Source organism: Peromyscus californicus, unplaced genomic scaffold, assembly GCF_007827085.1.
Source record: "Peromyscus californicus insignis strain IS unplaced genomic scaffold, ASM782708v3 Scaffold_13__1_contigs__length_99412109, whole genome shotgun sequence".
NCBI lineage: Eukaryota > Metazoa > Chordata > Mammalia > Rodentia > Cricetidae > Peromyscus > Peromyscus californicus.
Genome location: NW_026294424.1, coordinates 95,599,773 through 95,614,873, shown reverse-complemented (window position 1 = coordinate 95,614,873; position 15,101 = coordinate 95,599,773). Strand labels below are relative to the sequence as shown.

At 38.9% G+C, this 15,101-nt stretch overlaps 1 protein-coding gene across 2 annotated transcripts in view; it reads left to right on the top strand.

The window, feature by feature from the left end:
* The window catches only part of LOC128108695 (ATP-binding cassette sub-family G member 3-like), a 66,520-nt gene that overhangs the window by 47,293 nt on the left and 4,126 nt on the right, over positions 1–15,101 (top strand). Inside the window, exons 12-15 of one of the 2 annotated variants that reach the window (XM_052735606.1) lie at positions 173–297; positions 3,553–3,707; positions 13,144–13,233; positions 14,022–14,107. In XM_052735606.1, coding sequence (XP_052591566.1) covers positions 173–297; positions 3,553–3,707; positions 13,144–13,233; positions 14,022–14,107 — 456 coding nt within the window. The remainder of the gene's footprint in view (positions 1–172; positions 298–3,552; positions 3,708–13,143; positions 13,234–14,021; positions 14,108–15,101) is intronic. The other variant, XM_052735607.1, reaches the window with a different exon arrangement.

The following is a 15,101-nucleotide window of genomic DNA, read 5'->3' as shown; positions in this document are numbered from 1 at the left end:
TGGCCTAGGGATGCTGGTCCCTAAGATGGGGACGTGTATGGGAGTCAGCCTGGAGCATAGGGGACACTGTCCTGTTAGGCTCCCTGTCAAGGCAGAAGTCAGCTTAGCCAGCATCTCACCTGTGCCTTCTGGACTAATCTAAGGATGTTTAACATGATCTTTGTCTCTGTAGACATGAGCATACCAGTGGATACTACAGAGTGCCACCATATTTCCTTGGGAAATTGCTGGCTGAGCTGGTACCCAGGAGGCTATTGCCAAGTACTATATTTACTGTTATAGTATTCAGCATAGCAGGTAAGTGACAAAGCAAGAGAATGTGTCTTTACTCTTGGGGGAGCATGTTTGGCTTTGTACAACTGTGGCAAGTCTGAAGTAGGAAAGCATGAGTAGAAAAGCACGTCTCCACTGTGTGCCATCTAAAACAGGTGTTCAGTGTGAGGAAAGTCTCCAAGACTTGTTCACAAAATACTACAAAAGCTTTTTATGAAACTGTTTTTCCTAGAGATTCTGTGTATTATAATGAATGTAGATATAGCGTACATATTTGAGACAGTGACAAAGGAGCAAGATCAATTATTAGATATCTGTCCATATTTGTTGTAAAAGATTTATTTTTACTTTATTTGTGTGTGTGTGTGTGTGTGTGTGTGTGTGTGTGTGTGTGTGTGTGTGTGTGCACTAAGTGCATGCAGTGCCTGGTGAGGTCAGAAGAGAACATCAGATCTCCTTGAACTGGAGTTACAGGATGTGAGCCACCATGTGGGTGCTGGGAATGGAATATATGGCTTCTGAGATAACAGTACATACTTTTAATTAGTGAGCCATCTTTCCAGCCCAGCTGTATATTTTTCACTGTTTCTGTGTAAGTGTCTATATGTAAATAAAATATGGAAAAGTGGATAATATCTTACAAATATGTATGTGCTTAAAAGAACTTAAATGTATACAGTGTCTTATGCTACCTAATCTTACAAAGAGAGAGGATAGTGAGTTTGAGGTTTGTTGAAATTATATAATACAAATAGTTATATGAAATATATGCACAGATTCATTTGTGCATTAAGGTTAAGCTTCACCCTAGACTTATTGTTCAGAATTTCCATACATTTAACACACATGCACACACATATACACTCACACATACTAAGGTAAGCAATGATAAAGCTTAGACTTTGTTTTATAAGAGATTTATTATTCAGAACCAGTCATTTAGGCCATGGGATGGCTGTGGGAAATGTGCTTGTCCTGCAAGCCTGACAACATGAATTTGATCCTCAGAATTTACAGTGGAAGAGAGAATCACTCAAGAAAATTGTCCTTCAACTCCACATGCATACCATGGCACTTGTACACCATGGCACATATACACCATGGTACATGCACACCATGATACATGCACATCATGATTCATGCACACCATGATAAATGCACGCTCATAATGACACATGTACTATATACACCATGATAATCATAACAATAACTTTTAAAACCATTAGACATGGAACGTAGCTCCCTCAGAATCTAACTGTGTCCTTGTGACTATTATAAAAACACAGGACTGTGCATAACTCATAGCAATAGGTCCATAAAGATTACAAATTAGCTGGTGGAACCCATCGCCTTCCTGCATAGCAGTTACATGGTGATTTCCTAGAGAAAACAACTACAGCCTGAGAGACCAGCTCCCAAAACTGCACCCAGGGTAATAAAAAGAATTCCTTCAGAGTAGTGGGACTTAGGAATAATTCTTATTTATCTGAGGGAATAAGATTCGTGTATGTATTGACTAGACCATTCACTTTCTTTTCTTTCAAGTTCTTCTCCTTTTTTTTTTTTTTCTGTATCCTCTTGTATCCACCCCATGGGAAGTAAAAAAGTTACATCTGAGGAAGTGAGTAACCATGACAACAAGCTGCTGAGGAATTTTTGTATGGAGTAGGTCCTTAAAAGCCAGACTTAGCAAGCTGGTAACTGGCATCAAAGTTGCTTTGTGTCTGACCTTGGTTCCACAATTAGACATCTGGGAAATTGTCCTTGTATACTATCTGTGAAGGTTTAACTTGTGAGGCTTTTAGTCTAGCTTGAATTTGTTTTGAGGACTAGAATCAGCTTATTGTATGTATCTTGTCTAGAACTGAGAAGAAATTGCTGTTTTCTTTATGTCGGTCTGAGCTAGTGATTAAAAAACAGGGCCTAAATATCTTACAGTCCTCATGGAATAATAGATCTAATTATGAAGCATAGCCTAGTATATTTCTATTCATCAAAATGATACAGCTTAAGAAGAAGTCATCTTTCTGACCATCCACTTTTTGTGCCCCCAAAGTACAAACCACACCAACAATGGGCTGTGGAAAGAACCCCACAGCTGTGGAAAGAACCCCACAGCTGTGGAAAGAACCCCACAGCTGTTTTGCGGAAGAAATGTAGCGGAACAAGAGAAAAACTACAGACAGAAGCGCTCAGTTTTCAGAGTCTGTGGTCCTGTAAGCCTTGCTTATGAGATCCCTCTATCAGAGAGTTGTGCATCCGGTAGGCTTACACCTGAACTATCCATTGTCATCTGCTGTATATCCCTGTGGCCTCTGGTAAAGCCATTGCTGCCAGTACTCTCAGCAGAAAACTAAACTTGGAGGCACCTCCTCTCCTCTAGATATTTAAACCACTGGAAGTTTGTTTAACCCTTGCCTTAGGTTTCTAGTGCTAGTTTCTAGTAATAAACACCATGACTAGAACTAACTTGGGAAGGAAAGAGTTTATTTCATCTTGGAAGTCAGGTCAGGAACTCAGGGCAGGAACCTGCAGGCAGGGAGTGAAGCAGAGGCCATGGAGGAGTCATGTTTACTGGCTTGCTCTTAATGGCTTCCTCAGCCTGCTTTCTCATAGAACCCAGGACCACCTGTCCAGGGATGGTATCATTCACAGTTGTCTAAGACCTCCCACATAAATAATTCATCAAGAAAATGCCCCCACAGGCTTGCCTACAGGCCAATCTAATGGAAGCATTTTTTTAAAATGAGGTTCCTCTTTCCCTTATGACCCTAGCTTGTGTTAAATTGACAAAAACTAACCAGCATAGTCCTGATCCCAATTTCTTTACTAATGCAATTGTAATAAACACAGGGAAATGAGGACATGAACATGGTCTATTGCTGATTCTTCTGTGAGAGAATGTGGTCATTTTTTGGCCAGTTGTGTTGCCTGTAGCTCTCCATGTCAGGATCCATAAATTGCTCATTTGCTCAATTAAGTATAGAGGAGAACAGGTATTATATGGAAAGGTATTTTTGTGACAAGTATAAAAATAGAGCCATATGATGGGGCTGGAGAAAGGCTCATTGGTTAAGAGCACTTGCTGCTCCTCCTCCAAAGTCCCCAAATTTGTTTCCCAGCATCCACATGATCGGGTAGCAGTTGGAAACCCAGGGAAGCTGGATGGCTGTGAAGCTGTAACTAGTCATTTTGATTATTAAAGTATTATTTGAATTATGTACAGTTCTCTTGAGTTAGGTAGATGAACTGACCCCACTTTCTTTCTCTCTTTCTAAGGAGTAAACACAGATGTGAAGAGTCTCTTCACTATGTATTTTAACATCATGATGTTGGCTTATTCTGCCAGTTCCCTGTCACTGTCTTTAAGGGCAAGGCAGAATGCAGTGGCTGTGCCAACACTGTCGGTGACCATCTACTTTCTGTTCATGTTGGTGAGTGTGAATTGTGTTTTTCTGAGAGGAAAACTTTCCTTGTGTTCCTTCTTGAACATGTACGTGCTTGACACATCAGTACTTGGGACATGAGTCCTTATGCTAAAGCTTATTATGGTCTGTAGGAGAGAGGGAGCCGCCTTTCCTCCTAGGCTTTGTGGATACTGCTCTGATGTTAGTACTGTGATATAGTTAACATGCCCTTTCCAGTGAGCTCTTACCAGACATTTCTCAGGAATCTTACAATCTCTCTAGCCTCTCTTTCATCAGGATCTGATCCCTTGTCCTTGGGAGGAGGGATGTGATATACAGATGTCCCATTCAGAACTGGATCCTCTGTAGTCTTTCTTCTCTGTATGTTGACCTGTGGTGGGTCTGTGTTAATCACCATCTACTGCAAAAGGAAGCTTCTCTGATGATGTACTAATCTATAGGTGTCACAACAACTCATTAGAAGTCAGTTTAATACCATATCAATTTAGAAGAATAATAGTAGATTCTCCTCTGGAACCGAGGACCTCATTAGCCACAGCATCAGACATGATTTCCATCTCATAGAGCAGTTCATAAATACAATCAGAAAATGAGTCATTGGTCACTGTCATCATAGTAGTCTGTCCAGTGTCCCCCATGTATTACCTTCACCCCAAGAAAAAGAAAAGCAGAAAACATCCAGGTAGGGTGGTCACTGTATTTGAGCATACTTGTAACTTCACTCCAAGTCTCCTTGAATCCCTTCCTCCATATTTCAGCATTTCTAGCTCATTGAACATAGTGACAGCACCCAATCACCCAATCAAGACATAAGTCACCTGTTGCATGAATCCTAAATGGTCTTATAATAAAAACCTAAAGCCAGATATTGGGGCAAATGTTGAAAGATCAGAGGAAACAAGCCACAGCCACTTCTTACCTTGCCAACTTCTCAGCCAATCCATTTTCTGTGAATCCTCAGACTGAGTGCCTCTGAGTCCTCAGCCAAAAGGGTCTCAGTTCCTTTCTCCTGCCTTGTATTTCTTTCTCCACCCAGCCAAATCACTTCCTGTCTCAACCTTCCTAGTGCTAGAATTAATGGTGTATGTGCTTCCCAAATACTGGTAACAAAGGCATGAGATCTCAAGTACTAGGATTATGTACCACCACTTCCTCGCTCTGTTTCTTTTAGACTGGATTAATCTCCTGTAGTCCAGGGTGGCTTTGAACTTACAGAGATCCAGACAGGCCTCTGCCTCTGGAGTGCTAGGATTAAAGGTGTGCGCCACCACTTCCTGACTGCTATATTTAATCTAGTGGCTGGCTCTGTCCTCTGATCTTCAGGCAACTTTTATTAGAGTACAACAAAGTATCACCACATTTCCCCTTTTTTTGTCTAAAATAATAAAAGAAGGTTATAACTAATATAAGAAAAATTATATACAATAAGTACAATAACTATATACAATATATAAAGCCAAGAATTACATCTATAATGTCCAGTCTATTACCATTTGACAGTTTCAGAGAAAATATTCCATTGTTTATTCTATTTTGGTGAGTCCAAAATGTTGTACCTAATTCACGATCTATTGTAACTTGTATTATCAACCAAAAACTACTGATGTCTTTCAAATTTACACACTTTATACCTCTTTAGTGAGTTTCTTTTCTGAATTTGTTAATAAGGATAACTATAACTATCTAATCATTAACTCCCTCAGAAACCTAAGTAAACAGGAAGTGCAGGCAAGCAGCTTCCAAAAAATGTGAGAAATGACAGAAACAGCTGGCTGCCTGGACAGTCACCCTAGGTTCTTCTGTAATGTTGGGACATCCATATTCAGCCTACAGGCCTAGCATGTCTGACAGACTCATCTGTGAAACAGGATTTTCTAAAGGGACTTCCTACTTTGTCTTGGCAAAGTTCAGCAGTCCTTTCTTTTGTGTTCTGCTTGTCCCATTTGGACAGCATACTGTCAGCAGTTGAAGCAAGGGCATTTTCTTGCCCAGAGGCTAACTTTTGTCACAAAGAAAGTAAACTCCATATGGAATTTTTCAATGCCCATCATCTTCTCTGAAGCAGATTGGTGCTGCCTGGAGCAGACATGTCTCATTGTCATAAAAAAAAGACTCTATGTTATTAAAACATCTTAAATGCCGTATTTTGCAGGTCTCTGAAGTGCTTGAAGACCATATAAAATATATCTCTGTTTGACCTTGAAAACATACCTAACATGACTACAGGTTCCATTGTAATAACTAACTACTAACTTTCATTTCTTTATTATCCTAAATAGTTGGTAATAATAACTTTCAAGGACTAGAAAATTGCATTACATTGTTAAGTGAGTTGTATAGGTGCAATACCTTGAACAAGATTAGAAATGCATATACAGTATGTTCTAACAAAAATAATCTCAAATTTGTATCAGTATACAAAATTTGTATATAATGTACAAAAATCCAATCCAATGTAAAATATTTAAAACAAGTAGTTGCTTTGAAAAAGTAGATTCAATAATTTACCTTTTTTTTCTTATATCTATATTCCCTTTTTTTCTTTTCAGAGTAGATTCAATAATTTGCATTTTTATCTTATCATATACATATTCTCCCTTTTTTCTTTTCAGAGTAGACTCAATAGTCTACCTTTTATCTTTTCATATCTATATCCTCTATTTTTCTTTTCTTTTTTTTAAATAAGAACCTTGATTCTAATCTCCTTTGTTTAGCTTTTCTCCTGACCATTAACAATTAATATCTTATAACCAACCATCCTAAACAATGACAATTATCCATAAACCCACTGAATGACCAAAAATTACCCACCCCACCTCTTTGGAATGTGGGCATCATGTTCTTAAATTTACTTCCTGCTGTCTGGGGGAGAAGGCATCTTTAGGGGATCCTAAAAAGAAAAAATTTGGGTTAATTGTCAAGTCCAGGGAGAGATAGCTGTATCATTTGTTTTCCAGTCTCTGCATAATGGGAAAGTGCAGTGCTTGTCTCAAGTCCACACTGGAGCAGTCTGTGAGGTTGGATCATCTCAGATATCCACCTCACAATTGTCCGGAGAAGTTTGTAGTCCAAAGCTGATCTTTAGGTGGTGTTTGTCATCTTAATGGCGTTATCATTGTCCATGTGGAGTCATTGTTATGGGATTCTATCATTCAGAGATCTCATTAGGTCAGATTATTCCTTTTCTTGGTAATTTTTTCCAGGTAGTTCTCCCTTCTTCTTTGGATGCTTATTTGTACAAAGGTCTTTAAATTCCTCAAGATGGTTGGTTTTATTTTCCTGAAAAGACAAAAACAAAATCCTTCCCCAACCTTAATTTTGGGCAAGTTCCTAATCTAATCTTTATCAATTTTGATTTATAGTTTCTCTTGATTTTTTTGTTCTCTTTTCTATAGCTGTTCTATCATTCAGAGCAGTATGATTTTTTTTTTTACAATAGGCATTATGTTCTTTAATTGGTCTGGGAGGGAGTTTCTTCCATGATGACAGGAAATGACTAAATGGAATTTGACCTGGGGGCCTGCAAGAGGCCCCTCAGGCTGTTTCAAGATAGCAAAGGCAAGGGATTGCCTTGTCTGCCCATTGTCGGGCTACATTTATTACTCCATTGTCTGCCTTTACCACACCTTCTGCATAATCCAGAAGGGAGGGGCATTCTGTTGGAATTATCCTTGAAAAAACATTGTTTCTAGGGATGCCTACTGTTTACAGTTCCTTTTTAGGTGACCTTGTTAATCACAATTGAAACATTTGATATTACGATTTTTTTTCAAACCTCTGGAAGTCACCTCTCCTATCCAAGCATCATCATGATCATGAGATTCAATATTGATTGTATCTCAAATCCATTCCTCCTAGGGTGCCAATCTTGCCTTTAACAGCCTAATTATAATTTTGCATTGTGCATTAGCATTTTTAGAAGCCAGAGATTCAATTATTATTTGTTTAGCTTCTGAATTTGGTATCATTCAATTTACTGCTGAAGTCTATCTTTGTAAGAAATCAGTGAAGGTGTCTTTTGGGCCTTGTATAACTTTAGCAAATGACTCATTTTTCTTTCATACTTCTTCAATTCTGTCCCAAGCATTCAAGGCTGCTGTGCAGCACAAAGCCAGTGTGTGGTCATCATATAAAGATTGTCTTTGAATATCAGCATAATCACTCTCCCCAAGAATTTGATCTTAGGAGATTTTAAGACCTCTAGCTCTGCTTTGTTGTTCAATGGTCTTATCCTCATTCTTCTACCAGGTCCTCCATTGTAATTGGAGACCAGCCTCTAAGACTGCTGTAACCAAATCTCTCCAGTCTTGAGGGATAATTCTCTTATAAGCTGACCACGAATTTAGCATCTGCTTTACAAACAGTGAGTGGATGACATATGGGACTATTGCTTCTTTGAATCTCTTCAGATCTAATATTTGCATAGGAGTCCGTTCAGCTCTTACACAGTCTGGGGGATATGTATCATTTGGCAGTTCCTGTAAGGTTACTGGGGAAATTAAGGATGGCTGTTTTAAAACCTTAGACTGTTTCTCTGTAACTTTATAATGTAATGATGAAAGAAAACTTTAATATACACTGGTAGGAATGCACATTTTCTCAGATGTATACAGGCCTTCTTCCTTCCCCATGCTGCTGCTAGAATAATGAAGACTATCTTAGAGTAACTCAGAACAAAATAGATTTGTTTAAGATTAAAGTTGCTCTCAGAAGGGCTAGGGCCTCTCTCCACTTGAATGTTACATGTCTCCTATTTTAGGGAGTCCACAGCCCTTCCCACCAGGGAAACTAAAATCAGTTTCTCAATTGTGTTATGGCTCTCTTCTCCATTTTGCTTTCTCTTAGGTTACAAAGTTTTCACCCAAACTCCTCTGCTAAAATTTCCAGCCTGTGCTTTCCTGCTTGGGGACCAAATACTGCTAAAAAGTCAAAAAACAAAACAAAACAGAAACAAATTGAAACAGACCTGGGAGGCCCCTTTCCTGTGATATTAACCATGTGCACAGTTCAGATTTAAAGAGGGGGGACACATCACACCCAAGAGAAGACTGCTGACATCATTGCCCAGGGAAAATGGACAAGCTCAGCACAAGGAAAACCTTTAAAATTAAGATCTAAAAGTCTTGCTTATTATTTTAAAGATGACATTTAAAACTTGTTAATATAACTAAATCAGCTTTTCTACTAACAGTTCAGTTTGATAAGTAAGAAATTTAGCAGCCTGTGAGTCCAGCTCCCAAGCCACTATCCAGGGCAAGTCAGAGAAGACTTCTCAAGAGTGAGGATAGAAGGATTTCTTTAATAACTTCACACACAACCTGTTCAGGTCATGCTCTTTATTCTTCTTTAGCTCTAATTCTATCTAATTTCTAATTCCTACTAGTTTCTAATTCCTTCTAAGTTCTAATTCTTTCTAAGTTCTAATTCCCTCTAAAAATCTCTTTGTCTCTACACAGTTACATCCTTTACATACAGCTATATATCTCTCTTTACATACATACATCTCTCTCCTACATGGCCATACATCTCTATACACAGTTACAACATGTCATTTACATAGCTCTCTCATCATACAGCACTTTACACAATTCCTCACACTCTCTCACACAGCTCTTTACATAGTTCCTTCACACAGCTCCTCTACATAGCAACAGCTCTTTCACACATCTCTCTCTCTCTCTCTCTCTCTCTCTCTCTCTCTCTCTCTCTCTCTCTCTCACATACACACACACACACACACACACACACACACACACACACACACATACACACACGGACCAACAGCCAACTCTGGACAATATGTTACATTTTCTGGGTCCAACTCATGCTCATAACATGTGATAAGTCACACAGTTTTCCTCAGGCTAGCGAGGTCACATTGAGTGGCCAGTGAGAAAGTAACTGGTCAGTTGACTGAACCTTCAGCCTGTAACATAAACTGAGGCTGGGATTAGGTGCAGAAAGTCAAATACTGCAGCAGGGGTTTATGTCTTAATGATGTCAGCCTGACTTCGGTTTAACAGACACTTGGGAATTTGTCCTTGAGTATTATTATTTGCAGGATCAGCTAGTCTGTTTTGAATTTGTACTAAAGTCTAAAATTAGCTGTCTTTGTAGCTGAGAATACTGTTACCCTCCTATATCAGTTATGAAAAAGATCCTAGTATTATTTTTGTTCATCAGAATTATACAGCTTAAGCAGAAATCATCTTCCTGACCATTCACAGCTATATGTGGCCCAAAAATGTAAAACACACTACCAATGGGCTATGGAAGGAACCCCACAGCTGTGTTTTTGTTGTTGTTGTTTTGTTTTTAGGTAAGAAATGCAGTGGAACATGAGAAAAATTACAGACAGAAGCAACCAGTCATTTACAGTCAGTAACTCCATAGCTTTGCCAAGTGGGGCCCCCATCAAAGAGTTATTCAACTGCTAGGTCGACCTGTTGAATACTAGTTGTTACCTGCTGTATACTCTGATTGCCTCTGGTAAAGCCATTTCTACCACCAACTCTCAGCAAATAAAACAAAAACCTAAGAAAACAAACAAACAAACAAACAAAATAAAACCAGAAAGCTTTCTCTGATGGACAGGTACATATGTCCCAATTTGTCCCCTTTGGATCATCCAGGCAATCTTTAAAATTAATTCTCAAAAGGAACCTAACAATACCTCATTATCTAAAGGATATAGATTGTTAGAGTTCACTTTGTTTTTACTTTTGATAATATGCTTATAAAACTGATGTAGAGAATTGAATACTTGGGTAAACTGTGTTAAATGTACAGCAGATGTGCCCAAGGAGTGACTGCTACATTTGTATGGCAGAACATTTCTGTAAATGGATAGTTCTCTCCTGCTCACCAATTCTAGAATAACCACCCAGAGGCTTACATTAATTATAAATGCCTGGCTGTTCCCTCAGGCTTATTTCTAACTAGCTAGTACACTTAAATTAACCCATAATTCTTATCTATGTTTATCCACATGGTTGATGGCTTGTTACCTCATTTTTTACATGTCTTGCTTCCTCACTGGCTGGCTGGCATCTGCCTGACCCCACCACCCTCTTCTTTCTTTAGTTTGGTTATCCTGTCCATACTTCCTGCCTACCTACTAGCCAATTAGCTTTATTATTAACAATGAGAGCAACACACATTCACAACATACAGAAGGACATCCCACAGCATATCCCTAAGCTCAAGTATCCTTTTCGTTTGAATGGGACCCTGGTCCTACCAGAGCAAATGGCATGTTACCCTCTTTATGAGAGAAGGACACATGGGATGGTAAAGTTTGCCAGAGTCTGTTGCTCTTGTTCCCAGATGTGCAGGCAGGCCCACTGAAAGCCTCTTATCCATAGAGAAGATGAATTATTCCTCCTACAACAGGGGGATGGATTATTTCACAGTTTTATTGTTGTTGTTAAGGATTGTTCCCCTAACTTGGGTCTTTTGTATTTCCATGTGAAATTTAGTATTGTTTTTCAATTTCTTGGAATTGTATTGAAATTTTGATGAAGATTGCAATAAACCTGCTTGTTGCTTTTGGTAGGATGTGTATTTTCATAATTTTTATCCTACCAATCTATAAGGATGGGAGGTCTGTCAATTGTCCAGTATCTTCAATATCTTTTTTCCCCAGTGTCTTAAATTTTTTATTGAACATGTATTACATTTGGTTAGATTTATTCCAAGATCCCCCACTCACCCCCCATTTTGAGATTTCTGTGAATGAGATTGTTTCCTTAATTTCTTTTCCATATGTTTGTAATTTGTACTTAGAAAAGCTCCCGACTTTTCTATGTTTGTCGTGGTGTTTTATCACAACTACAGGGAAGGAACTAAGACGACTGGTTATTGTACAAAGTTTCTAAATGAGACCTTAAAAGCTAGTTATGATGCCAAATGTTATATTTTTTTAAGCATTTTGTCAGGTACAGTCTGAATGCATGCACACACAGTCATTGCTTTGCAAATTCTACTGTACTTAAGACAGGACAAGTTTTACGTGACCCTCATAACTGCCTCTTGTTCCTCCCCATCAGTGATTTCTGTCATCTCCATTGTGGTTCTGACTTTTGCACTGTTTTTAAATGGGGATTGGGCACGTTTTCTGCTGCTCTTCACCACATTGTGTGGTTTATCTGTTCTAAGCTTGAAGTTGTCTTAAGGTGGTATTTTAACTGAATCTAAAAATTATTCCTAAAGTCATGAATAGAGAGCCAAAACTCTTACAAATAACAAGACTTATTGATCCTTGGAAGTAGAAGTGGGTATATGATGACCAGCACATGTCCTACTTAGGGTTCCTATTGCTGTGATGAAACACCATGACTAAAAAGCAAGTTGGAGAGGAAAGGGTTTATTTGGCTTACACTTCCATATGACTGCTCATCATTGAAGGAAGTCAGAATAGGAACTCAAATGGGCAGGAACCTGGAGGCAGGAGCTGATGCAGAGACCATGGAGGGTGCTGTCTACTGGTTGTTCTAATGGCTCACTCAGTCTGCTTTCTTCTAGAAACTCAAATGGCCAGAGCAGGGATGGTCACACCCACAACTGGGCTGGGCATTGTCACCTCAGTGGCGAATTAAGAAAACGACCCACTGGCTTGCCTACAGATGATCTTATAGAGACATTTTCTTTTTTTATTTAATTTTATTTAATTATTTTTTTAACCAACCACAGTTTCTCCTCCCTCCATTTCTCCTGTTCACCCCCGCCCCAACTCCCTTCTACCTCCCTCCACATTTACTCCTCCTCCTCCATTGAGAAAGGGGCAGGCCTCTTTGAACAAAGCATGGTACATCAAGTTGAGGTAGGACCAAGCTCCTCCCTGGAGACATTTCTAGTGTCTTGAGGTTCCCCCTCTCCAGTGAATTTAATTTGTATCAAGTTGATATAAAATGAGACAAGACTGTGTTCTTCTAGCATATGTTTCTAGATGGCAGCAGTTTTATTAGTATAGTCACTGCAGTTGGCCTGTCATATTGTCAAGGATTCAACCAATTGTATATTGAAAATTATGAAACAAATGACACTTCTGCTCTGAATATCGTCATCCCTTGAACTATACAGTATAAACTATATAGCTACCCAAATAGATATTATAAGGAATCTGAAGAGGATTTTAAATATGTAGGATGGGAGTATTTAAAATTTAAAGAATGTTCATAGGCTGCATGCCATTTTAAAAATAACATAGTATCTGTAAGCTTTGGCTCCTACAGAATGGGGTGGCAGGTCCTTCTTCTAAAAACCACAAAGAGCCTTGGCTTTGCAGAGTGAAGAATTTTGTTTAGAGTTACTGAAAGAATGTTTTAAAGAGCTGGTCTGAGCAGAAATGGTCAGAAGGATACAGGGATCTTGAAGAGTGAGGATCTTGGTTAGAGTTCTTCGTCACTTGACTGGTTCTAATTCATGGTTTTGCTCTTCATAGTTTTTCTCGGGTCTGTCAATATATTCAGAAAGCTTAGTACCTGGGCTCTCATGGATTCAGTACATCAACATTCCTCATTACGGATTTACAGTAAGTTGTCCTGTCTGTCACTGTCCTTGGGGTCTCCAGCCGTAGCAACTGAAATGAATCCCAACCAAGTACTTCCCCCACCTATAATCTCTAGGCAGCAGCTGCCCAGGATTTTCCTTCCAGGAGCAAAAGATGAGAACTTTCCTGCTAATTCTAGCTAAAGGTCAATGAGTCATCTGGGGTTTTCCCCAGTCATGTGTTATTTGAGATTCATAAAGGGTGAGAAAAACCCCAGGGTAAACAGGAAAGATAGATAGCATGATGAAAAGTATACAATACGGTAATTATGAAAGGATCAGGGACTAAGATATATAGTTTATATCAGGAAATTAAAAGAAACAGAAACCATGTGATACCCATAGCCATATTGGCTTTGCCAAATTTTCTCTTCAGTAAAGTGTGTCTTAATAGACTTTCTCACTCCCATGATCACAACTGGTTTTGATGAAAAGAAGCAAGAACTACTATTACTATAAATCAACAGTATTGTTTTAATTACAGTGTTTACATGGTTATGGACTGCACAGAGAAGGAGGTGCCTGAAGTAATCTAGTTAGAGAGTCCACCTCTTAGTAGTTGGGAGGCATCATTTCAATCCTAAACCTCCTGAGTGTGAGGGAGGGGCACTGCTTTGCTGGGCAGACTGAACTTGGTGGGGCTTTGTTTGTTTAATTTTTTTTTGCAAATTACAGTCAAGATTGAATTTGAATTTATAGTTGTATTTATTCTTTGGAGACTTATGCAAATATTAAACTATTCGCCTTTCCCTGTTCCTGTTTGTGTTACAGGCTTTGCAACAGAATGAATTCCTGGGACAAAACTTCTGTACAGAACATAACACAGCAGAAATCAGTAAATGTCAGAACTATGTAATGTAAGCTGGAGTTCAGTGTCATAATGGGGTCATAGAACGCTCCTACACTTAGAAGGAAAACCCATACTTTCAGGATTAGCACTCTGTCCTCTCCCAGTTTCCCAGAGAGAATCACTGTAACCAATGCACACATGGATGTGTTTTGATCTTACTGCTCTATGGTGTAGAATGTGCAGAAAGGGTTCTTTGGGGCTTTTAAAAATGATTTTGGTGTCTTGATTGTGGATTTGAGTTCCTTGTTTCAGAACATTTTAGTTTGACCTAGGCTGCTCTGATAGTTAACAAGGGCATATAGTTTCTACATGTATAGACTATGGTACCTGTGAGCAGAGCCCAAGAACATCAGGGCAGCAAGGACCAAAAGGACTGAACTTTGCCTGTAAGCATTCAGGGTCTTCCCTCTGCCTCACACTCTAGAGGACTTCAAGAAATCAATGGCTGCCATGTGTGTGTGTGTGTGTGTGTGTGTGTGTGTGTGTGTGTGTGTGTGTGTGTATGTGTGTATGTGTGTGTGTATGTGTGTGTGTGTGTGTGTGTGTGTGTGTAAATGTCCTACCAGAGGACATGTCTTGCAATGAAAGAAACACATATTTCACTATCTTAATAAGGAAATATCATTTATGTTTAATACCGTTAAAATAGAAACAAAAGAAATTTAATAAAATTAAAGTGTATTATTCTAAAGTTACAGTACCTTCTCTTTCTATGATTGCTCTCATTGATTTAATTTTGATATATAAGTGAGAGAGGAATATGCTGATGTGTTAAATCTCTCTTGGATGTTCAAAATAATAATGAATAATAGTAACCCAAATTATGTTTGAATTACTGATAAGAAAACAAATATGGGGGGATATCTTATTTCTGATATCTCCTCTCTCCTGGTGTGGTCTGCCATCCTTCTAATACAAATTCCTTACCAGTTTCTTGTCAGAAGGATGGGGATGGGCAAAGTGAAACCAGAGGTGGGCCCTCCACAGACCTCATACTCACA